Raw genomic sequence first — 24764 nt, 5'->3', positions numbered from 1 at the left:
ATCCCCACTCGGGGGCCTTAAGCATTACATCCTCCGCGGCTGACCAACGCCGCCCATCAACACCGTTTGCGTGCTCTGCGCCCCACTCTGCACTCAGACGGACAAGGAGAGACGTGTCGACGGGGTTGCTTTGGATCCCGACGCACGTGATCCCATAAGCGTTAAAGCAACCTTAGGTGGTCGCTTTAGGAGCAAGGGTGGGGGTATCTACATCGTATCACTGGGATCGATGATACTCCGCCTCACCCCAAAAGCATGGCTCACCGAGTCATACGGATGGAAGACTGAGGGACCGCCCGAAGTACCGGCTGTATCCGACGTGAGCGAACTGCGTCCTCTTTCACTTTAAATATGTGAGAGGGAGTGTGTTCGACTGTGCATCTCATGACAGAGTCAGTTCCCTCTGGGGACGCCCGTGGGGTGGTATGAAAGGAGTCAAAAACCCACAGCCAAGACCAGACACAAGGATATATTCGTTACTGTTGTACCGTTACCGCGTGACTAACCCTAGCTGGGTGAAAGTAGGGGAGTCAACATGTGCCCTGCCCTGAAAGCCCTGCCCCGAGGTTGGAGACTTGGCTGCCAGCACCCCGATGGCATTCAGTGCCCGAGGCTCCAGAGGAGGCCCGGTGCAATTAGCCTGAGCCTCAGCCTCCCCCCTCCAAAATAGTGGGAGAGCTGCGACTGGGAACGGGGGTTCCCCGGAAGAGACGTGTTTGAATGCAAACATGGTTTCGTGTCTCTTGCCCACCGAGGGGACACAGTGGAGACAGCTCGCTCCGACTGCGTCTGATCTATTCGGGCTGCCAGGGACGCAATTGCCCCGACAGTCCTTTGACCAAAGCCCTCAACTCGGAGGCAAACCCGGCGCCGTGCGAGGAAGGGTTCACAAAGGGATCCGCAACGGGCCCCATAGGAGGAAAGCCTCCAGGGGCACAGCTTCGCTGCAGCCGGTAAAATCGGGTAAACCACCGCCTGAAAAAACAGACTGAGGATGCCCTCCGATCAGCGGTGGAGGCCGAGAAAAATATTGGTACCTCCACCGTCAGGCCTCTTACTTGACGCCCCGGTACACGAAGTACCCGTAGATGAGCGCGAGGACTTTCCACTCATGCAAAACATGCAACTCACTTTAACCGATTTGTTTACTGGACGCACAACCTTGCTGTGACGCGGTCAGTCTCAGCGATTTTGATGGCTCTGAAAGAAAATCTCATACCTCAGAACTCCAGTGAAAAAAACACACACCTTCACGCAAAAATCCCGAACCGTGCACGTAGTTACAACAAAGTATCTCGAATGCCAGTTTAATGCTGGTAAATTCTGAATATAACCACAGCACGGTCGACTCGAAACACAAGGAGACCGGAAAGAAAACGGCAGCGAGTCCTGGTGCTGTCATTACATCTATATATTGCTAAATACATTGTAAATAAAAGACGATATGCATGAGGGAAACTAATTACAGTTGTAAAAGGTGCTGCCATGAAACCAACGTGTGGTTACGTAGTGGCGCCAGGTTTTAATTTCTTTGTTGTGGAAAAGCATAACACACAAAGGGGAAAACGACACGAGGGTAAAAAAATGACAGCTACCAGCTACAATGTCGGATGCCGTGCAGCGGCAACAACCCAAGCTAGAAATCCGGACAGGAAAAAAAAGCAGGCGATCCAGCAGAGCTCGCTAGATTTCATCTCCACTCGAGGCGGAGAAAAAATCAGAGTGATTGACGGCTACCTGTGGCAGTGCCATGTGGCCTCGGTCACGTGGGTTCGTGACGTAAGGGGTAAAAGAATCTTGAGGTCATGGGGCTTCCCCTGACCTAGATTCTATCTCTCCATCACCGACAGAATCGCTGATTAATGCCTACAGTTCAAAATAGTCATTTTGACTGAATGGGGTCTATGGTGGGTAATTGAACGTAGTTGATCTGTCCATCTCGAGAAACATTTCTGGACACGTTTAAATATCAGAATTTTATCAAAATTTTAGGTCCATAATTTGATCAAATAAAAATTGATGTGCATATACAAGTAATTATACATTATGAATAAGCTTTGCCACAGCATGTCTGAGAAAAGGGTCATGCATGCACAGACTCCAAATTTCTAAAAAGGTTACTTACTGGATGTGCACAAAAGGGTCTAAATTTTTGCAACGGATTTGGCAACACAGCCTTTTATTCATCAAGTAAGGTGATACGTTTTTTTTTTAATAAATTGTAAATATTTTAACATACCATCCTGTATAGTATTAGCAAGTCTTGTTACATTTTATACAATATATGCTGCTATGGTCATTTGATGACATTTTAATTAACAGTCAAGTTGATGTTTCATTTACTTCTCAATAGACTTTACATGCAAATAGTCACCAAGATCTTGTTGAGAATGAGAACGAAAAAAATATTTTTGCCCTTCAAATAGTAGTACTCGCACACTCAATGATATCTCGGCAGCCATTCAATGTATGGTCACATTCTCATCGACTTTACTATTGGTGCCACATTTCGTGAACACTGATATACACGAGATACTGTTTGTACATGGATAATAGAGTATTTGTAAGCTTCTACAAAGTGGTATTATTATTACTATTATGTGGTCTTTAAATAAGGTTTATTGCAATATTCTTGAATAAATTTAAACAGGTATTATTGCTGTAAGTCGTAATGCAACATGACATAACTAGTTCAAGCACAACTTGTGTATACTGTGATATATCTCCTCATTGTTGTATACAATTTTTAGACTCCTATAGATCTATAAATATATATTCATATATAGGAAGTGTAAACTTATTCACTATTTACTTTAAGAAGAATAACTGCATATATAAAAAAATATATATGAATATATACACATATATGAAATGTGTGGTGGATATCTTCGAACAACTAGGGTACTTCTCATACTGTTGGTGCCACAGAAGCTCTTGATTTGTATTGTATTGACATCATGTAGGAATGACATTCCTGTACTACACTTGAGGCAAATTAAGTATGATCTCTTGTATCACATTAGGTATTAACTTTGGTTATTAACTTTGGTTATTGTTGTCATGTGTACTGAATAGCCAACAGACTAGTGTATAGTTCAGTGGCAGTGATATTCAACGCATTCAGTCTATCTTGAATATTTTTTACTTCAAAAGACACATTGGCAGGTGGGTTATGTAGAACACGAGTGAACACATGGTGGTTGAATTTAAATAAATTGAACTTTGCGTTGAACCCAATACACTTGTTGTTGACACATTGAATATCTATATGGATAGAAAAAAAAAAGAAAATATATTTTATTAAAATACAGTTGGATGAGTCAGCAAGGCCATTTTATAAATTTTTATAATATTTGCCACCTCAATTTTGTAATGAAATTATGGCTAATGATCACAAGTTATAATAGATCACCTAATTCTGTGTTCTCAATAGCACATATCTTCTTTTTACAGTTTTGTTGTAGGATTCCACAGTTTGTGTCTTGGCAGTCGCTTTCAATATTATTGATATCGTCTAAATCACCAAGTTTCAGCACACCATCCACCAACAACATTTGGTCCAACTTAAAGTCTGTAATGAGAAGCGATCCCATCGGGGAGTGCTCCAAGTAGTCGAGCAGGCTTGCAATTCCTAGTGAAAACTACAGGAAAAGTAAATTAGACTTAGAATTAGGCGAGGGTTCTCCGAACCCGCCTATTCACATAGTTCATACCCACCATAGACTCCGGTCAGTCAAAATGACTATTTTGAACTGTAGGCATTAATCAGCGATTCTGCCGGTGACGGAGAGATAAAATCCAGGTCAGGGGAAGCCCCATGACCTCAAGATTCTTTTACCCCTTATGTCACGAACCCACGTGACCGAGGCCACCTGGCAGCGCCACAGGTAGCCATCCATCACTCTGGTAACTTTCTCGCCGCCTCCAGGACTTGCACCAACGCGACGGAAAGAGTGGGGAGGTTGGGGGGACCCGGAGTTTATGATGGGTATGAACTATGTGAATAGGCGGGAGAACCCTCGCCTAAATTCACTACGTTCAATTACCCACCATAGACTCCAGTCAGTCAAAATGACTATTTTGAACTGTAGGCAGAGTCAGACACCGATAGGTGGCGGGTTTTTCTGAGCAAACAGAAAAAAAAGGAGAATGATGAAAGACTTTTCCTCAGTCCGGGATGAAAACACACCCAAAAACCTAAGTTAAGACCCAAGAAGGGTGGTGTCTTACCTTGCCTGTGCTGTCCCCGAAGCAAGAAGCCAATGCTGCTGTGGTGACAGGGTTCGGTGTGCCCGAGACAGCTAGACCCCAGCCGAATTCGGGGGTGATAAGCTTGAAGTAGGACCGAAACAGTTCGCATGAGGGCGTAGGTCGACCGAAGCGAAACCTGGGAGCTTCAAGGAAGTGCTAGTGGAACAGACAATCTGCTCGCAAAAATGCCGAGACTGACTTATCGCCTATGCGCAGAGGCCCCTGTGGTCGTTCGGGCTGGGTCAGCAAACAAGGCCTGACCGGCTACGACGGGGCCTAACCTGAAGAGACCCTGCTCAATAGATTGGGTGTCTCTTAGGTAGTAGTTGATGAAGACGTTCCGTGTTCTCCAGAAGCCTGCCCTCAGAATGTGTTTGAGGGAGCACCTGATGCTAGAGCTAGTGAGTTAGCAATCGCACGGACCTCATGTTCTCGTACTTGGTGTCTCTGCAAGGTCTGTGTTGAGGAGGATAGTGTATTATAGACCTCCAGTACAGTCGCAGTAATCCACCTGGAGATGAAAGTCGGCTTATCCTGTTTGCCAGGGCCGTAACACAAAAACGTGTCTTTGGTTCCCCGTCTAGAAAACCTGGTACGGTTCTCGTGGCAACTCAGCGCTTGGACTGGGCAGAGAAGCAATTCCTCCTGATCCTCCGGACAGACAATATTTGCCAGCCGGGGGATGACGATCGATTGAGGATCGTGTCCTGGGATTTGGTTCTTGGCGAGAAACCCGATTCGTGTCTATAGTACAACTTGATCGTCCTTAAAAGTGGCACAACTGTTCGCGATGGACGGTGCGCGCCTAGCTCTGACCGGCGCCTACCTGAGGCAAGGGCTAGTAGGAAGACTATTTTCCACATCAAAAATTTGAGTGGTGCTGATTGGAGAGCCTCAAAGGGCGGTCTGCTTAGAGCAGACAACACAGCCGACGAGTCCCAGTTGGGCGGCTCCCTTGTATGGGGTCTTGGCGTCTGGAAAGCAGTAAACAGTCTCCTAATAATAGGACAATCGGCTAGTCTTGTTCCTGTACGTTCTGAGTGGTGGGGGACAAGACCGACCTGTAGCCAACGCTCGCTGCGTAGGACAAACCCATTTTGTCAAACAGGTGGACGAAGGAGCCTGCTACCTGGCCAATAGAGGGATGGTATGGATCAATCTCCCTTCCGCTACACCAATCATTGTATGCTTGCAGCCTAGAAATGTAGGCCGCGTAGGTGGAATCCCTGTTCGCCCTGGCCAGGACGTTGGCAGCCCGCTCCGATAAAGCTTTCGTATGTGCGGGTCTACTGAGAGCCTCTATGCGTGTAAGTGATACCTGCTGGGCTCGTTGGTAGTGCGTCGTCTGGTTGGGACGGCAGGTCCGGTAAGTCCGGAAGCACTGCTGACGCTTCGACTAGCATTTCCAACAGAAGTGGAAACTAGGCCTTGCTTGGCCAATTGGGTGCAACCCATGATAATATGCACATGTGCCCCTGTCAAAGTTTTCTCCGGTGCCCGGTGAACTAACGGGAAGGGAGGAAAGGCGTACACAACGAAGTGGGTCCACGGGTCTAGCAAAGCGACCCTGGCCCAGGCTCCTGGAGTCAGCAGGAGTGTTACAAACGTCCGGAGCTTTGCGTTCCGGGGTGCGGCAAAACGGTCCAACCTTGGACCGTCCCACGGCCGAAACAGCCTAGAGGCTACCCACTGGGGTAACAGCTACTCCGTGTTCTGAAGACGGAGCCGCCCTGAAAGGGCGTCGCCAGCCTGTTCCTCACCCCTGGAAGGTGGTGTGCGGCTAGCTCCACATTGTATTCCAGGCACCAAAGGAAGATTTTGCTCCGCTAGGACTGACAACGATGGGGAATGCGTCCCCCCTCCTTCTTGAAGGAAACCACCGCTGCGTTGCCTGTGTGGAGCAGGACTCTGTGGTCTCGAACTACGGGTAGAAAGCGTGGTAGTGCTAAGTACACTGCTCTCAGTTCGAGCCGGTTGATATGGTAGTCCCGAAACTAATGCGGGGGCCATATCCTTGGGCTTGTTGGCCCAATAGATGTGCTCCCCAACCCTAGGGGGAGGTATCTGTTACCAGAGTCATACCTGCGGCGAGCGTGCCCAAGGGGCTCCCCTGTCCGAGGTTGGCCAGTGACGACCACCAGGGCAGGGCTTCCTTCACTTGGTCCGAGGTCGAAACCCGCCTATCTAGTTCCCATAGGAGAGCTCGGCATTATAATAAGCGTTATACCGGGCGGCTGTGTAGTGCGGCCTGGGGAACGACCCTTCGAACCGAGGTCATCATTTCAATGATCCGTATTAGTTCACAGAGGGACACCGAGGGAACGCTGACTAGGCATTCGGCTAGGTTGCTTAGCGCTAAGCAATACGTTTGAAATAGCTAAGCCAAGCTTACCTCCGAGTCAAAACTCCATGCCCAGGGACACCAACTGTACGTTGGGTCGAGGTGGGACTTGTCGATTTACTAATGAGCCCAACTGGTGGAGTAAATCCCATGTTAGCCTGACGCGTTTGGCTATTACCCCTTGCCCGGGTTGTTGGTAACCGGAAGTCTGGGTACGAATTGAGGTGTACTGACATCTGGTGAAGCAGCAGCACTATCTGTTTCATCACTCTGGTGAACATGTAGGGCGCTGTGCCTAACCTGAATGGGGGGGCACCCGAAATTCGAATACTTGGCCCAGCTGGGCGATTCAAAGGAGATGGCCACTCACTGGGTGCATCGGTACGTGCAGGTAGGCCCCGCTTAAGTCCAGCGGGGCTAGCCCGTCAAAACGGTTGGTGGAGAGAAGAACCGTGAATGGTGTCTCCATGTGGAACCGATCGAGGAGCATGTACTGATTCAGTCTGCCGAGGTCCAAAACTGGACGCCTGCCACTTGTAGATTTGGTACTACTGTATGAACACATTTGGGTAGAAGCCTGGCCTTAGTTCCGGCTGATGTACCCTGTGTATGGCGTCTTTCCCCAGCAAACTGCTACTTCCTGTCTGATTGCTTCCGCCTTGCGGGAGTCCCCTGGCAGTGCCGAACAGGGGGGACACTGAAGGGGGGAAATGGAGATTTCAGCGGTATCTCGTAAACGGATGTCACCACCTGGAAAGGTCCAGGGATCGGTCATCCACCGTCTCCAAACCGGACTACATCGGCGCAATCTGCGTACGACAGGGATATGTGGCCGGCAGTTGCGGGGGGGGGGGGGGGGGGTGTCCCTTCCCCCAGGAGGTGAGTTCCCCAAGGCCTGAAGTAGTCACTAAGTTGTGACCTGGCCATTCACCGAACACGTGCCTGTCCCCCCCGGTTGCAGAGGTGAGCGTCAAACATACCTCCCCTGCTGCCGGGTAGACGTCCGCCCAGGGAGGGTGAGGAGCCACCACCTGGGTCTTACCTCCCTGGGGGCGCGCCACTACCCTCCCCTCCCAAGGAAGGGTATAAGCGCTTGCCTCCTGGCCGACTCTGGCTAGCGGACGGCGCCCTAGGGCGTTGTGTTTTCTGTGCTTGGGGTGCCCTCCGTTTGCCCATGGCAGGACCAACTGGCTAGCGGATTCGATCTGAACCCTCTGGTTCATTGCACTCCGAAGCTCCGAGACTGTACCCACCATTCCCTGAATAAAGAGGGTGGAGGATGTCCAGTCTACGTCACTGAGGTGGGGGACGTACCCCGGCTCAGCTTGTCGGCAAAAACACGTGCGTCTAAGGCCACGTCCCATAGCACGGTAGTGGCCCTGGCCGAGAGAGCCAGGCGACACTAGGGGGTGTCGCATGCTAGATGTTCGGTGACCCACCAGTAAAAATGTCGCCTGGTCTAGGAGGCTGGTGCGTTCTGCCTCCAAGGTCTCCAGAGTGCTGGTCCGGAGTACCGGCTGTATCCGACGCGAGCGAACTGCATCTCCTTTCACTTTAAATATGTGAGAGGGAGAGTGTTCGACTGTGCGTCTCATGACAGGGTCGGTTCCCTCTGGGGACGCCCGTGGGTCGGAAGAAAGGAGTCAAAACCCACAGCGGGGACCGGACACAAGAAAAAATTCATTACCGTTGTACCGTTACCGCGTGACGAACCCTAGCTGGCTGAAAGTAGGGGGGGTCAACGTGTGCCCTGCCCTGAAAGCCCTGCCCCGAGATCGGAGACTTGGCTGCCAGCACCTCATTGGCATTCAGTGCCCGAGGATCCAGAGAAGGACCGGTGCAATTAGCCTGAGCCTCGGCCACCCCCCAAAATAGTGGGAGAGCCGTGCCTGGGAACGGAGGTTCCCCGGACAAGACGTGTTTGAATGCAAACATGCTTTCATATCTCTTAATTCCTGCTTGCCCACCGAGGGGACACAGTGGAGACAGCTCGCTCCGACTGCGTCTGATCTACCCGGCCTGCCAGGGATGCAATTGCCCCGACAGTCCTTCGACCAAAGCCCTCAACTCGGAGGCAAACCCGGCGCCGTGCGAGGAAGGGTCCACAAAGAGACCCGCAACGGGCCCCATAGGAGGAAAGCCTCCAGGGGCGCAGCCTCGCTGCAGCCGGTAAAATCGGGTAAAACACCGCCTGAAAAAACAGACTGTGAGGATGCCCTCCGATCAGCGGGGGAGACCGAGAAAAATATCGATACCTCCGCCGTCGGGCCTCTTACTCGACGTCCCAAACACGCAACTCACTTTAACCGATCTGTTTACTGGACGCGCGACCTTGCTGTGACGCGGTCAGTCTCAGCGAATTTGATGGCTCTGAAAGAAAATCTCAGGCCTCAGAATTCCAGTGAAAAAACACGCTTTTACGCAAAAACCCCGAAACCCGCACGTAGCTACGACAAAGTATCTCGGATGCGGGTTCTATGCTGGTAAATTCTGAATATAACCACTGCATGGTCGACTCGAAATACGAGGAGACCGGAAAGAAAAACGGCAGCGAGCCCTGGTGCTGTCATTACATCTATATATTGCTAAATACATTGAAAATAAAAGACGACATGCATGAGGGAAACGAATTACAGTTGTAAAAGGTGCCGCCATGAAAACCAACTGGTTACGTAGTGGCGCCGGATTTTGATTTTTTTTGCTGTGAAAAATACTACACACAAAGGGGAAAACGACACGAGGGTAAAAATGACAAGGAAAACTTATCCTACCAGCTACAATGTCGGATGCCGAGCAGCGGCAACAACCCAATTAAGCCATAAATCCGGACAGGAAAAAAGGCAGGCGATCCAGCAAAGCTTGCTAGATTTCATCTCCACTCGAGGTGGAGAGAAATTAAGAGTGATGGACGGCCACCTGTGGCGCTGCCAGGTGGCCTCGGTCACGTGGGTTCGTGACGTAAGGGGTAAAAGAATCTTGAGGTCATGAGGCTTCCCCTGACCTGGATTCTATCTCTCCGTCACGTGCAAAATCGCTGATTAATGCCTACAGTTCAAAATAGTCATTTTGACTGACAGGAGTCTATGGTGGGTAATTGAACGTAGTGAATTTAGCACTGACATAATATTACGCAACAAATATATAATATGTGCAAGCACAGTTAGGATAAGAAGGATCTAAAGTACCAGGTCGTCAAGCAGTATGCGTTTATATGTTGAGTTCAAATTAAACAATATCTTACACATTACACATGTTGTATATGTCATGTTGGACATATACTTAATATGATGCGGCATTACAGCAACTGTGACATACTTTTTATTACATCAGAAATGTGGAACTGGGCATATTGTACTGTAACAATAATATTACATTAGAGGAGTTTGTGACATTGATCGGCATTGACAGGTCACAGTCGCTGTACGTACGGTAATTATAAGCATCCATTTCAGCAGAATATGCCCAGTGGTCGAAGGGAAAACTTACATTCCAGTACGTATATACCTTAAAATTGCACTGCATGAGCAATCAGATAAAATATATTTGTATTATGGCCTTAGGACTATTATGTGAAATAGTGGATGGTCTGTATATGCATGGATTGCAAGAAAAAAATAGATTTGTCTTCTCACTGTACAGATTTGCCATGTTATTCTTTTCTTATCAAAATACACTAGCATTCACATGTAACAAACATGCCTGTGTTTAGCACTATTAGCTAATACGCCATGGATCAGATAGATGACTGACAAAATGCCACAATTTATTGTTGTGAATAAAATATTTGCAGAAAACATTAAATCATTTGGCTAGTCCATGGCATAAATTTCACAAGGGTAAATTTGTTAATAGTAACTACATTGTAGTAGCTGCGCGATGATTGGCTTTCGTGAAGATTGGCTTTCGCGGTGAGTGGCAGAAACTTGTCTTTTCATCGAAGTTGAGAATCTAATGTTGTATGTGTCATTAACAACCGGTGTTAATCTGGGAATACCATGTATAAATAAAATGAAACAATATATACGAGATATGTAATTATATGCATAAATGATACATACCAATAAGAAAACGCCTTACGCATTAAATGTTATTTACGAAAATATTTGTTCATAATTTTATAAACTGGCTTGGAAATTCCCACCATCATACAAATTTACATAATTCTGTTTACTTTGCATGTGTACTATGATTGCTTATTTTAATACATACACACTCAAAATATTTATCATATAACCTGGACAAAGGAAAGCATTTTCTTCCATGCCATGAGACATTTCCCAGCTATAGAAAAGTGCATTTAAAGACAAGACTCAAGGGATATACATCGTCCGAATCGCATGGTCATGTGTCTTAGACCTATAGGCCTCTACAAGCGGGATCGCATATAGGCTAATTGCGTATCTTGAGCAGTGAGATCTGATTGGGCACCTCGAAACAAGGCGACCAATCAGCTTGGACGTACTAAATTATGAAACAAAATTCCACTTCCTGTTTTGGTCGCTATGAAGACATCAACAAAACTGCGTCAATTGCATGTACCTGATAAGGCTTGAGGGCACCAACACCGAAAACTTTCGCAATTTTATCATCACAAATATCACGATTCATGGGCGCCGCCATTTTGTTTAAAATGAAACACCAAAGAAAGATTTGTAACACGCAAACTGATTGGACAATGATTAGCCGCAAATGATCGACTACTGGGACGCTGTTAGAATACGCATATTTGATGGTCATTCTGCCAAGGTCTGTTTAGAGGCTTGGCTGAATAAACAGATAAAAAAACAAACCTTAATATTTATTTATGGTCTAGCAATACATTTTCAAAGTGCAATGCAACTATACATACCAAGAAATTCAAAACCATTTTGTACTGGATATTCCTGCTCAAAATTCAACTGTTTCAACAGCCTTGACATTTGATATTAGTGTGTCATTTTATGGGTGATCCCAATGTAAGCCACAATCTATAATTACAATTCTTACAGTTTTGTATGTGTATCTTTTAATAACACAGTCAGACATGAACCAGAAGATTTGTTTGGGTTCATGTTTGACTGTGCCCTCAAACAAATGCATACAGTGAGCTACAAAACAACCATTATTCATGTGAGCCAAAGAGTTTTGGCTTACTTTTGAGGCTATGACACATGTGCCAATAGGCAGTGGTACACTAGTCACAGTATTTCTTTTCCATAATGGTAGATCCAAAAATTTACATGCATTTAGATGTTTCAGTGATTTGTAGCAAATTTCATAAAAATCTGTCATGCACACGACACAAATTTTTAGCATATTTTTTTATGAAAAAGGAATATTTTTAAGCATAAATGGCCAAAAATTCCCTTTACGTGCACATGAGTCAGAAAATAGAAAAAAATATTTGTGTACCAAGTTTGAATGAAACGAAGTTCATGCATTGACGATGAACGAAACCAAAAGAACCTCATTCCGGAATATCCATGTCTGACGGGGTTATAACTCAAAGATGACACAATATATATATAACTGTATGGTGATCACTTACGCGCAGTCTCTCTTCCCATGTCATTCGTGTAAACAGTTTGCGATTGATCGATGTCCCAATTTCGGTTACTGACACCACACCCTGTTTACTGAGAATAGGACTGTTTTCTTCGCTTCGTACACAGAACCCTAGCAGCTGACAAAAAATAATATATATATTCAAGATGGTCATGCATTCCATGATGGGTTTCGTGCAATTAAATATGTGCATGTTGGAATGAATCAGAATGAATGAATGAATGAGTTAATGAATCAATGAATGGGTTTCAATGAATCAACAAATGAATCAATGAATAAATAAATAATTAAAGCAGAATACAGATTTAGATTTTAGCTATTTTTATCTCATATATTTTTTGGTTATTTTCGTAAAAATAACAACTGGACTGAGCGGGGTATTGAGTAACTCAAACCTCCTTTCCCCCATGCCAGTCATGATACATGTAGCTGTACAAGGTTATAGATTTTAAACAGAGTATAGATCATGAATCCTCAGATCTGATTGGCAGAAATATCAGTAATTTTGAGGCTCATGATTCCATGCCAGGCCCATTTAGGTTTTACACTGAATTAGAATTACCAGTAGCATGCAATCTCTATTTTGAAAAAAATTATATACAGATTTTTGCTTGCATTTTAAACTGTTTTATTCAAAAATTATATCAAATAACCAACCGTTTGATTTTTAAGTGGAATTCTAAACAAGCAGCCTGTCGGCTGAGATAGCTCCGCTGTTAGCAATGCACATGGCAATTAAAGAACAGAAGATATCATTAGAAAATGAACAAATCTGAGAGAGGTCCACATGTAGTACCTATATGTATAACATATCAAAGCAATTGGACTTGCGGTTTTCAACAAGAAGTCGAAAATATCACTTTTTACCAAAAATTACAAAAATATTCATCAAAATTAGAGAATTAAAGATATCATTATGAAATGAACAAATCTGAGAGAGGTTCACATGTAGTACCTATATATGTAATATCAAAGCAATTGGACTTGCGGTTTTCAACAAGAAGTCGAAAATATCACTTTTTACCAAAAATTACAAAAATATTCACCAAAATTAGAGAATTAAAGATATCATTACAAAATGAACAAATCTGAGAGAGGTCCACATGTAGTACCTATATATGTAATATCAAAGCAATTGGACTTGCGGTTTTCAACAAGAAGTCGAAAATATCACTTTTTACCAAAAATTACAAAAATATTCACCAAAATTAGAGAATTGAAGATATCATTACAAAATGAACAAATCTGAGAGAGGTCGACATGTAGTACCTATATATGTAATATCAAAGCAATTGGACTTGCGGTTTTCAACAAGAAGTCGAAAATATCACTTTTTACCAAAAATGACAAAAAATATTCACCAAAATTAGAGAATTAAAGATATCATTACAAAATGAGCAAATCTGAGAGAGGTCCACATGTAGTACCTATATATGTAATATCAAAGCAATTGCACTTGCGGTTTTCAAAAAGAAGTCGAAAATATCACTTTTTACTAAAAATGACAAAAATATTCACCAAAATTAGAGAATTGAAGATATCATCATGAAATGAACAAATCTGAGAGAGGTCTACCCAAGGTACATATACACCAAGTATCAAAGCATTCAGGCTTGTAGTTTTCAAGAAGAAGTCGAAAAAGTAAAACATTGACACGGACGACGACGGACAATCACTCATATGATAAGCTCCGCTCGAGAAAGTCGACAGCGGAGCTAAAAAAGTCCTATAATGAGAACTATTGATTTTATTTCGGCTACACCACACTACGACACACATTGAAATATGTAACAAGTGCATGTGACGATTAATTGTTTTTGGATTCAAGTGGCATATGCCTTGGCCAAATTTCAAGCAATATTTGCTTTGTGTTTGGATCTGTGTATGACAAGTGTGGTTTGGGGTCAAGAAGTGTTATTTTTACCCTATTTTTCTGACCAAAAATGATGAATTTTGATAAAAAAAAGATGCTCTTACTGGACATTGATTGTTAAATTGTGTCTACATATTCACAATATATTATATTCTTGTATTGATATATTTACAATGATTTGAATTTTTTGGAGTACATACAAATGATACCAGTAGTCATGGTTGCTTTGAATAGCGAAAAAATGTACATCAGTAACCTAACATATTCAATATCACATTCTTGTCAGTGTATTGACAAGTAAACAAAGCTACTCTGGCATTATATTTTTTGATGAAAATGATTGTCAGTCGGTTAAATTTCATTTGAAATTCAAACAAGCAGCCTATCGGCTGAGATAGCTCCGCTGTTAGCAATGCACATTTCAATTAAAGAACTGAAGACATCATTAGAAAATGAACAATATGAATAGTATCAAAGCAATCGGACTTACAGTTTTTAACAAGAAGTCGAAAATATCACTTTTTACCAAAAATTACAAAAATATTCACCAAAATAAATTAATTAGAGAATTGAAGACATCATCACAAAACGAACAAATCTGAGAGAGGTCCACATGTAGTACCTATATATGTAATATCAAAGCAATCGGACTTACAGTTTTCAACAAGAAGTCGAAAATATCACTTTTTACCAAAAATGACAAAAATATTCACCAAAATTAGAGAATTGAAGATATCATCACAAAATGAACAAATCTGAGAGAGGTCCACATGTAGTACCTATATATGTAATATCAAAGCAATCGGACTTGCGGTTTTTAACAAGAAGTCGAAAATATCAGTTTTTACCAAAAATGACAAAAATATTCACCAAAATTAAAGAATTAAAGATATCATTACAAAATTAACAAATCTGAGAGAGGTCCACATGTAGTACCTATAGATGTAATATCAAAGCAATTGCACTTGCGGTTTTTAACAAGAAGTCAAAAATATCACTTTTTACCAAAAATGACAAAAATATTCACCAAAATTAGAGAATTGAAGATATCATCACGAAATAAACAAATCTGAGAGAGGTCCACTAGTAGTACCTATATATGTAGTATCAAAGCAATTGGACTTGCGGTTTTTAACAAGAAGTCAAAAATATCACTTTTCACCAAAAAATGACAAAAATATTCACCAAAAATAGAGAATTAAAGATATCATTACAAAATGAACAAATCTGAGAGAGGTCCACATGTAGTACCTATATATGTAATATCAAAGCATTTGCACTTGCGGTTTTTTACAAGAAGTCGAAAATATCAGTTTTTACCAAAAATGACAAAAATATTCACCAAAATTAGAGAATTAAAGATATCATTACAAAATGAACAAATCTGAGAGAGGTCCACATGTAGTACCTATATATGTAATATCAAAGCAATTGCACTTGTGGTTTTTAACAAGAAGTCGAAAATATCAGTTTTTACCAAAAATGACAAAAATATTCACCAAAATTAGAGAATTAAAGATATCATTACAAAATGAACAAATCTGAGAGAGGTCGCATGTAGTACCTATATATGTAATATCAAAGCAATTGCACTTGCGGTTTTTAACAAGAAGTCGAAAATATCAGTTTTTACCAAAAATGACAAAAATATTCACCAAAATTAGAGAATTAAAGATATCAACATGAAATGAACAAACCTAAGAGAGGTCTACCCAAGGTACATATACACCAAGTATCAAAGCATTTAGGCTTGTAGTTTTCAAGAAGAAGTCGAAAAAGTAAAACATTGACACGGACGACGGACGACGACGACGGAGACGGACAATCACTCATATGATAAGCTCCGCTCGACAAAGTCGACAGCGGAGCTAAAAAAAAATTACTTGAAAGGTGATGCAATAAATTTTTGCATTTGTTCCAAAAATCTGTAAAAGTGTATCCCATGAATGGGTAAAAAACAAAACAAAATGGCCACAAGTCGGACACTATGTATGAATCAGATCACATTGGCAACCCAATATGTATGATGTTCCTTACAAATTTGAATACTAGTAATATCTCTCCAGGAATGGCTGAGAAATGGTTGATGAATTGTTCATATTTGGTGATTTCTTTTGACGAAAATAGCTGCCAGTCAGTAAAATTTCATTAAAATCCAAAAATAATTGACGCAAATCTATAATATATTATGTCTTGTCTTTGTAATTTGCGAACATGTATCTAAACTAAAAGGCCAAAAAAAAAAAAAAAATGGCCACCTGTGGGCCATTTTGAATAAAATCACGAAACTAATTGCATCAGTAACTCACGAGGTAACCTACCATGAGTGATGTCCATTATGATGACAGTTCATGTGCAATAATCTTGCATTGTGCCAACTTTAAACAACATCGGTCCAGGCATGTTCGAAAAGTATGTCAGACAAACACACAGACACACAAAACAAACCTAAAATACAAGGTCTTGTTTTGAATGTCCATTTCATCCTATTTTTTGACTGACAACATTTTGGACCAAAAAATCATATTTAATGGTAGAAGCCTATTCATGAATTTGAATACCCAGAATTTTTCAATTTTTTAATAAATTGTACTCATGGGTCACCAGCATAATTTTCGAGAAAATGATGGTTGTATTTTAGTGGGTATTGGCCATATTGACAGTATTATAGTGCTTTTACCATGGGTTTCTATGGCAGAGATATTATGCCATATCTCAAATTGTAGTCAGATGACAGACTGAAAAATTAATATATTATTAATGATGGGATATTTTTGTTTTCTTGGTTAAAAAGTGTCAAAAAATGCAATTTTTGTTTAACATTATGCTCTATGGAATTGTTAAGACCAGATTTTCAAAATACAACACTGCAACACACAAAAGAATGCCATTTTATGGTTCAATGGTACAATAGCGCCACGATTTCACATAATAAATCAATGAACATTGTCAAGCGATTAATGACCTTAACATGCACAGATACAAAAACAAAATTGACATGCATTTGTATGCTTTATCAGTCAAAGCACTTTAATGTTATGTGCACAGATAACATGCACAGATAAAAAAAAAAATACGTGCCAGTACATCTGTACAGTTTAGTGATACACCTTTGTAGCAAATTTTGTGAATCCAAAACAGCCTTTTCGACCAAAAATGCCCAAAATACGCATTTCAATTAAAAGCTTGTCGTAGGATTGACAAATTGTGGAATTTGTATTAAAATGTCAAATAAATCATCATTTATCCATATATGCAACTAAAGCTTATTTAGAGGATGGACATGTATATATTTGAAATCAGATATTTTAAAAAGTTTGGCTAGGGATGAACAACTAGCAGGCTCATGGAAACATGCAACTCATCACAACTTATAATTCATTTAGAGCAACACAAAGACTTTTCAGTTTTGTTTACTATATTGTTTAATTTACCAATTATCAACTGGTCTTGAAATTAATAAACACCTGTCAGCACGTACCATCAAAATCCATATTTATAAGAGAAGGCCCCAAAAAATATGGAGTTGATCTCTTGCAAAGACCCCCCCCCCCCCCAATATGTTATTGTAAGTAGACAAGCTACTAGTATCTTTTAGTTGTGTAGTGTAGTATAGCATTAGAATAGAATACAATGGCATAACACAGCATAGTTCAGTATATACGAGGGAAATAAGATTAATTCTGGTCAAGACAGTTTTAAAAATAAAACTACATAAAATTCAAAGTACTGATTCAGTCAGTGTTAGACTGGGTTGACCGGGGTGGTGACTCTTCACCGTACACACCTGGTAATGTCGCCATAACAATCACGAATAAGCACAGAGTTGAACGTTTTTGAACAGATTTGTGCATTTTTTAAACTCACCTTCAGAATGTGGGGATGCTGTAGCTGCATTGCGAGCAAAACTTCCTTCATAATTTTATAATTTGCAAAAAGAAAGCACTCAGTTTCTTTCCAGTATTTTTTGCGATTCCTGCAAGCTGTGACGTCTTTAACGGCCGATGATACGTATTTCACAGCCACGTCCCTTCCTCTGTATCTTCCTAAGTACACCTCTTTGCTCGTCCCTTTACCGAGTCGTTTGACTAACTGGATTTCATCAATCGATGAACAATTCAACACATTCAAACTCGAGTATACATTGGAACCTAACACCACTTGTTTGATTCCAACACGCTGCTGGATGGTATCTGTTCCCGTACTGTTCATCAATGAAGCGTCGTTACCAGCCAATCGACTATACTCTGCCATGAGTGAGCTATTTCTTTTTTCGACCAAGTCTATTAGCTTTTTGATAAATTCAAGTTTGCTCATTCCAGGTGGGATTGAGCTCGCGGCTACTAACTTATCAGGGTACAAATTTCGCCGTTCATTGTCACGGTTGCCAACCGCACTGTGGAATCCAGAGTCGGGATGTGATACTAATATCGTATAAGACACAGCCAAAACAAATATGATAATAAATATGACCAACTTCATAGAATGTCTTCGTCTAGTCACATATCGCATCGCCATATCAACGTAAATGTTATGACATTCTGTCGTTCACGCGACGCGGTCAACAGGAAAATGTGCAGTCCAGCAACGCAGCTCATTCGTCTCCGGTTACTATGAGCATCGATTGTCACGTTTGTTGAGCGACTGCGATACTTTAGAGTTGTGCCCTCGGCGAACCTGACCTTGGTTTCAGCAATCGTTTTATTTACAGGGCGCAACCAAACACATGACGTACATTTTCATCGATGAGAGTTCAGGCAGAGCCCAACTTCAACAACTGCAGGCCGCAAGGATCTCTGGGAGAGTGGGTTCAGATGATTGGAGAATACATGTAGTATCTTGTTTAGTTTACTAGTATCTTATTTGTATGGCACGGTATCCATACCAACATTGCGATATTACATATTCAAATGAAGTTATCGAATATCTGATTGAACTGGTAAAACAAGTGAAAAATCTGTATATGACGGCCGAAACTACACCTAGAACGTCGGTACGTTTACTTCCGGGACGTGGTCTCCTGCCACGCCCGTGGCAGTAGCCATATTGTCTCCTGCCACGGGGGTGGCACGAGACACTCCATTAATAATAACAACTTTATTCGCACACATTCCTTCTATAGATGATGGAGGGACTGTGATTCACATTATTGAAAATAGACTCCAATAACATAGCCATACGATTCGTCTGGCTCCGACATTCGGACATTGAACATGGCGCGCTGATTGGCCCATAGACCCTCTATGATTTACCACATTTTTAATTACTAAACTATTTAATCGTGTAATTCAAACGCCCTTATTTGCATAAGATACCGGCGCCATCGCCAAGTGAACCCTTCATTAATTCTCCGTTCTATATTTTGCTTAAATCACAGTACAGGGACTGTGTTTCTCAAAACTTTCAGCTTGTCTCTTGCAATCTCGGTAAAGGCGCGGCGACAAGTTCTCGTTTCTGTCCACAGTAACTCCAGCAAAAGTTGAAAGTCGTTCGATACATCATGGAGGTGGATACATGTTTTGAGAACTTTGTATCATGACACCTGTCACACATTAATATTCATAAGTGATTGTCCTTGGTCGCCTTTTGTCTGTTGTCAACTTTTTACATTTGTGTCTACCCTACTTCTTCGAAATGGTTAAACCAAATGCTTTCAGATTTGCAACATAGATTCAGATTTGTTCATTTCGTGATATCTTAAATTCTCTAATTTTGATGAATATTTTTGGTATTTTTGATTCCTTGTCAAAAATCACAAGTAAAATTGCTTTGCTATTATACATATAGGTATCTCAGGTAGACCTCTCTCAGATTTGTTCATTTTGTGATATCTTCAATTCTCTAATTTTGATGAATGTTTTTTGTAAAAAGTGATATTTTAAACTTCTTGTTGAAAACCACAAGTCTGATTGATTTGATATTAAATATATAGGTACTACCGGTGGACCTCTCTCAGATTTGTTCATTTCGTGATGATGTATTCAATTCTCTAATTTTGATGAATACTTTTGTCATTTTTGGTAAACAGTGATATTTTTGATTTCTTGTTAAAAACTGCTTTGATATATTTTGGTAAAAAGTGATATTTTAGACTTCTTGTTGAAAACCACAAGTCTGATTGATTTGATATTAAATATATAGGTACTACCGGTGGACCTCTCTCAGATTTGTTCATTTCGTGATGATGTATTCAATTCTCTAATTTTGATGAATACTTTTGTCATTTTTGGTAAAAAGTGATATTTTTGAATTCTTGTTAAAAACTGCTTTGATATTATTTAAGTTTACTGTAAGTTCTTTGTTTAGTATTTTTCCCTGGATTTAATTAGAAGCTGTTACACATTAATCTACAAAAAAAGCAAGTCTGTACAAAGTTTCAATCCATTTAAGTGAACTGTTAGAATATAAACAATGTGTGTTGAAAATTAGTTGATCAGTATGCAAATTAGCTAATTATCATGTATTGATTTGAAACTAGGATTAGACATTCAACTAAAAATGTAACAATATGCGAGAACCAAGCCATTAGATTAAACACAGTCTCTCTATCATATGATAGAGGGCCTGTAGATTAAACTACTGATATGATACAAAATAAACAAACTAAAACAGTTAATTAGTAAATTAATTAGTATAAACAGATTAACTTCAAAATATCATTTGATATTGATCATAGTTTCAATCAAAATTGTTATAATATACACCAAATATGATGAAAACAGTTAATTAGTATATAAGTTTGCAAATCAAAGTGAGCATATTAACTAAAAACTATTATCAGGCAATCAAGTTTACAATGCATATACCAAGTTTCAATTCATTGAAACAAACCGTTGTTAAGATACAAGCTGTAGACAGTTAATTAGTGAGATAATTAATATGCACATATATTTAGAAACTGTGTTACCACATATTTGAACTTCTTGAACTTCATAAAAATGCTTATGATGCAATTACCTAATTAAGATGCACAGATTTGTACCAACAATCTAATCAGAGCTGGTGTTTAGGATATAGTAGCTGTGTGCCAGGTTTCATTTCAATCCAACCAGTGATTCTTGAGATATCAGTGAAAAAAAATTTGACACAGACACACATACATACAGTCAGACAGACAGACAGACAGACATTGCTTTAATTTGCACATACGGGAGCCAAAAACTCCATAATTCACACTCTGGTTGCCAGTTGAATCATTTTATTGAAACATAGGGTGACTGAAATATACAGCAACATTTCAAGTGTGTAATAACATGCATACGCTACAACTATTTGCTTCTTGTATTGAGAAAATAGATTGAATTTGATCAAATTATTCCAGAAATTAAATTCCTTCGTAGAAAGAAAGTGTAGGATATAAGCTGTGAAAACATACTGCGGAAATATTGATTTTCGTTCTGTTAGTATTTTAAATATAATCCATGTAACATATTAGTCTGCACTTGTACTTACTTATTCGGCTCATAACGGTTCATATTTTGTCAGCGTTTTATATAGATTAAAAATACGCCAACAAACGCAGATCGAGTTGACAATTCAATAATCCCTGGTATAAGTATTTGTATGTTTACAATGGTACAGCATGTATAGCTCTATAAGGCCTGGAAACCTACAGCATATGCTAATGGATACAATACCATCACCTTACAGAGTACCGGTATACATATATGCCTAGCACAAGTCATTAATGTAATCAATACTGAAAATTCCACTGTCAATTATTCAAATATTACAAATACATGTATACATCAATCACAAATCTTTACAAAATGGGGGGGGGGGGATATGGATATTAAAGTATATACAGCCTTTACAGATGATTTCTTGCAACAAAATTAAAATATACTGAAATAATCTGGCAGCTGGATATATTCATGTCTAATACCCCTTGTACCAAATACAGTTTATTCATAGGTAACTATGAGTTCTGTGTGGCTGCATTGTTACACATCTCAAAAACCAGCAATACACATATAGAATTATGAAAAATAAATATTAACATGATGCAACATGTATTCAGATTTAAAAAGGAATTTGATGTTTTAGGGGCTGAAGTTTGAATTGTGTGAACAAATTATTTGTCATCTTAAGTGTGACCTATTTCAGGCATGATTTGTTGTGACAACAGTGTGATGCTTAAAAATGAGTCAGGTATTCAAAAGTACAAATCCATGTGGCTTATACAAGCCTATGTGTATGTAATGTCACACTGCTAACAATGGTTAAATTCTGTTATGGTTGGAGGACTTCTAGCACCACAAGTTATAAAACATGGCAAACAAAGAGACAGTCCAATTTCAGTTTGAAAATAGATAATAGCGACTGACAGTACAGTAGAAGTATCGACCGACGCGCAGCGGAGGTTGATGTAATGGCGTACTGTCCGAGTGCATACTTTGAGGTATCCTCGTAATAACCTTATTATTATACAACGTACATCTTTTTCTTCCAAGGAAACATCATGGGAATGACAAAAAGTTTAGAACAGAATCAGCGAACTTCTTTGTGTGGAGTCCAGTCAAACTCTGGTGGCAGCCATGTTTGTTTTTATTATTAGAGGACGCTTATGTGCATAATCATTCCATATTTGGAATTTGCATTTCCTTATATGGTAGGATGAAAAGATCTTGTAAAATACTGCACAATTATGGCACAATATCTGCATTCATTTCAAAATGTAGCGCCATTTGTTCCATAAATTTTCCCATCTGTTTTCTGGCATTGATTTGACCAATGTACTGCCTTCATGCATATTTTGCAGTTATACTGTATTCTTGTGTGATCAAATCATAAACATACATGGTTCACAGTACATTATAATACACTGGGATATGCTGAAGCTATATTCCATACACGTATACATTTCAGAAGATTATAGGCTATCACACTTGTTTGCGTTTTGTACGCATACACCTGCGCAGTGACTGTTTTTCGCTGCTGTTATATTTAAACATATATGCATGCATTCCTATTAATAAAACAATTTGTAGATTGTGAGTGTTTCCTGATCAGTGAGCGATATTTCTTATCAAACATTCGCATACATATGACATCACAGTACGCCAGCCTACAGGATGTTGTAAAACACATTTAGAAAGAAAGTCGTATAGCATGTATGTACATTAGAAAAACATCTAGCTCATATAGAAGTGTATAAAAATTGCATTTATTGTATACTGGGTCAGTAAAATATTTAAGAATCAACACATGTGAACCTTCTGTCATTGCATGCACTGTTAATAGAGAAAATATGATATATTCAAAATACATGGATACATATCAGGGGTTTTCTAGAAAAAATGAAAAAGCTGGAGCACACACAGGCGATAGACCTGGAAACCCCATATTGTAAGATTTCTGTGCCGTTTTAATGGTGTATCTATGGTCATTGAAATATTGTTGGAGTGATTTTAGTGTCTAGACACATTGTCAGCTTGTGTTGCTGGGAAGTTTTCATGGAGAAAAATATATTTGAGAAAGATTTCATGTTGTAAGGCAGCATGAAGTGCGCGGCTCAAGAAATATATTTATGAATTAAAGTTCAGTTGGCAATTCGATAAGAGGGCATCAGCCACGAGTATCAGGGCGCTGCACCCCGGTTTAGAAAAACCCCTGCATAGTTTTGCACAATTTTGTTATGTGCTTCATTTGTGCTGCAGTAAGTTTCCAATTGCTCATAGGATGAAAAGGAAAGTCTAAATAACAAATTCCGGCCTATAATCTGGTCTGAACATATAAAAAAAACAAAAACATGTCTGTTATGTTCAAAATGGCTTCCATGCAATGTTTATAACACATGTAATAACACTTGTTTTAAATAAAATGTGAATTTTCACATCAAGAAGCTTCTATGAATATAATCAATCACACAAAGTCATTGTGGATGAAAAATCCTGTTCCTTAATTTACATTTGTGTATTAGGACTAAGCAGTAGTTCACTGTCTACTAACATGATGGCAATGGAGAATAATAATTTGTTGACATAAAGCAATAAGCAACTGTGATCCCCTAAAACTCATAAAAACAACCAACCATACAAACTCAATTTCAAATCCTACTTCTATAAACCCTACAAATATATATAAAAAATACTGCTATATTTACAAAAAAAATGTTAGCATAAAAGAAGCACAATACAATTGCTATATTTCTTTTTAAATAATGCACTGATTTGAAAGAATATCAAGGATTGCTGATTTATAAATCTGTTTATAGTTTTCAAGGATGGAGAACTGATAAGTATACCAGACAATGTAATTACTCAAGTTTTATCAACTAGACATGATGCAACCACAGTTAACCTTCATTGTTAATTGGTGGATCAGAATCATGTGACTATGCATAACTAAAACTAACAAATTAGTAAAGAGTAATTTACTTTGAATCTCAAGACTTATAATGTGATCATGACATCAGCAGAAATCGAAATACCTCAAGGTTCAATGGCGGCATTGTGAGCAGCTTTGTGGAGAGAATCCATACCAATACCAATTCATTTCAATTTATTACAGCAAAATATACAATATGAGAAGATCAAGTTATGCATGGTAAATTCTAGTTCACCAATTCACTTACATTTCTGGAACATCTTCATCAGTAGCTATAGAAGTCATGTGACTTAGAGGGCGACCTTTATGAAGTCTGCAGAATACACACACCTTAAACTCGCTAGGATCTTCCAACTGTGATATCGAGAATGGTTTCCCACAGGTACCACACTGAGAGAGAGAGGAGAAAACACATCTATGCTGATG

The 24764-nt window shown here is 40.2% G+C and overlaps 2 protein-coding genes across 2 annotated transcripts in view; both read right to left on the bottom strand.

The window, feature by feature from the left end:
* Positions 1–2596: 2596 nt before the first annotated feature.
* LOC102809382 (extracellular tyrosine-protein kinase PKDCC-like) lies at positions 2597–18815 on the bottom strand. Its single transcript, XM_085500071.1, has 4 exons — positions 17877–18815; positions 12120–12254; positions 3413–3641; positions 2597–3264 (listed from the first exon to the last, which is right to left on the bottom strand). The coding sequence occupies exons 1-4, from the start codon at positions 18525–18527 to the stop codon at positions 3059–3061; spliced, it is 1221 nt and encodes a 406-aa protein (XP_085356197.1). The 5' UTR covers positions 18528–18815; the 3' UTR covers positions 2597–3058.
* A 4338-nt stretch (positions 18816–23153) lies between these two features.
* Positions 23154–24764, bottom strand: part of LOC100373873 (WD repeat-containing protein 88-like) — a 30516-nt gene continuing 28905 nt past the window's right edge. The window contains exon 9 of the mRNA XM_085500067.1: positions 23154–24728. Coding sequence (XP_085356193.1) covers positions 24582–24728 — 147 coding nt within the window. The 3' untranslated portion in view covers positions 23154–24581. The remainder of the gene's footprint in view (positions 24729–24764) is intronic.

Source organism: Saccoglossus kowalevskii, chromosome 6, assembly GCF_978046115.1.
Source record: "Saccoglossus kowalevskii chromosome 6, keSacKowa6.1, whole genome shotgun sequence".
Lineage (NCBI taxonomy): Eukaryota > Metazoa > Hemichordata > Enteropneusta > Harrimaniidae > Saccoglossus > Saccoglossus kowalevskii.
This window is presented reverse-complemented; position numbering and strand designations above follow the sequence as displayed.

What these genes read in the sequence shown, in the direction of transcription:
- LOC102809382 (XM_085500071.1), bottom strand. Translation starts at nt 18,527, where the DNA reads ATGGCGATGCGATATGTGACTAGACGAAGACATTCTATGAAGTTGGTC. An exon ending in CATGGGAAGAGAGACTGCGC is followed by an intron (nt 3,642 to 12,119) that starts GTAAGTGATCAC and finishes CTTTTCCTGTAG; the next exon opens with TTTTCACTAGGAATTGCAAG. An exon ending in TATTGAGAACACAGAATTAG is followed by an intron (nt 3,265 to 3,412) that starts GTGATCTATTAT and finishes CTATCCATATAG; the next exon opens with ATATTCAATGTGTCAACAAC.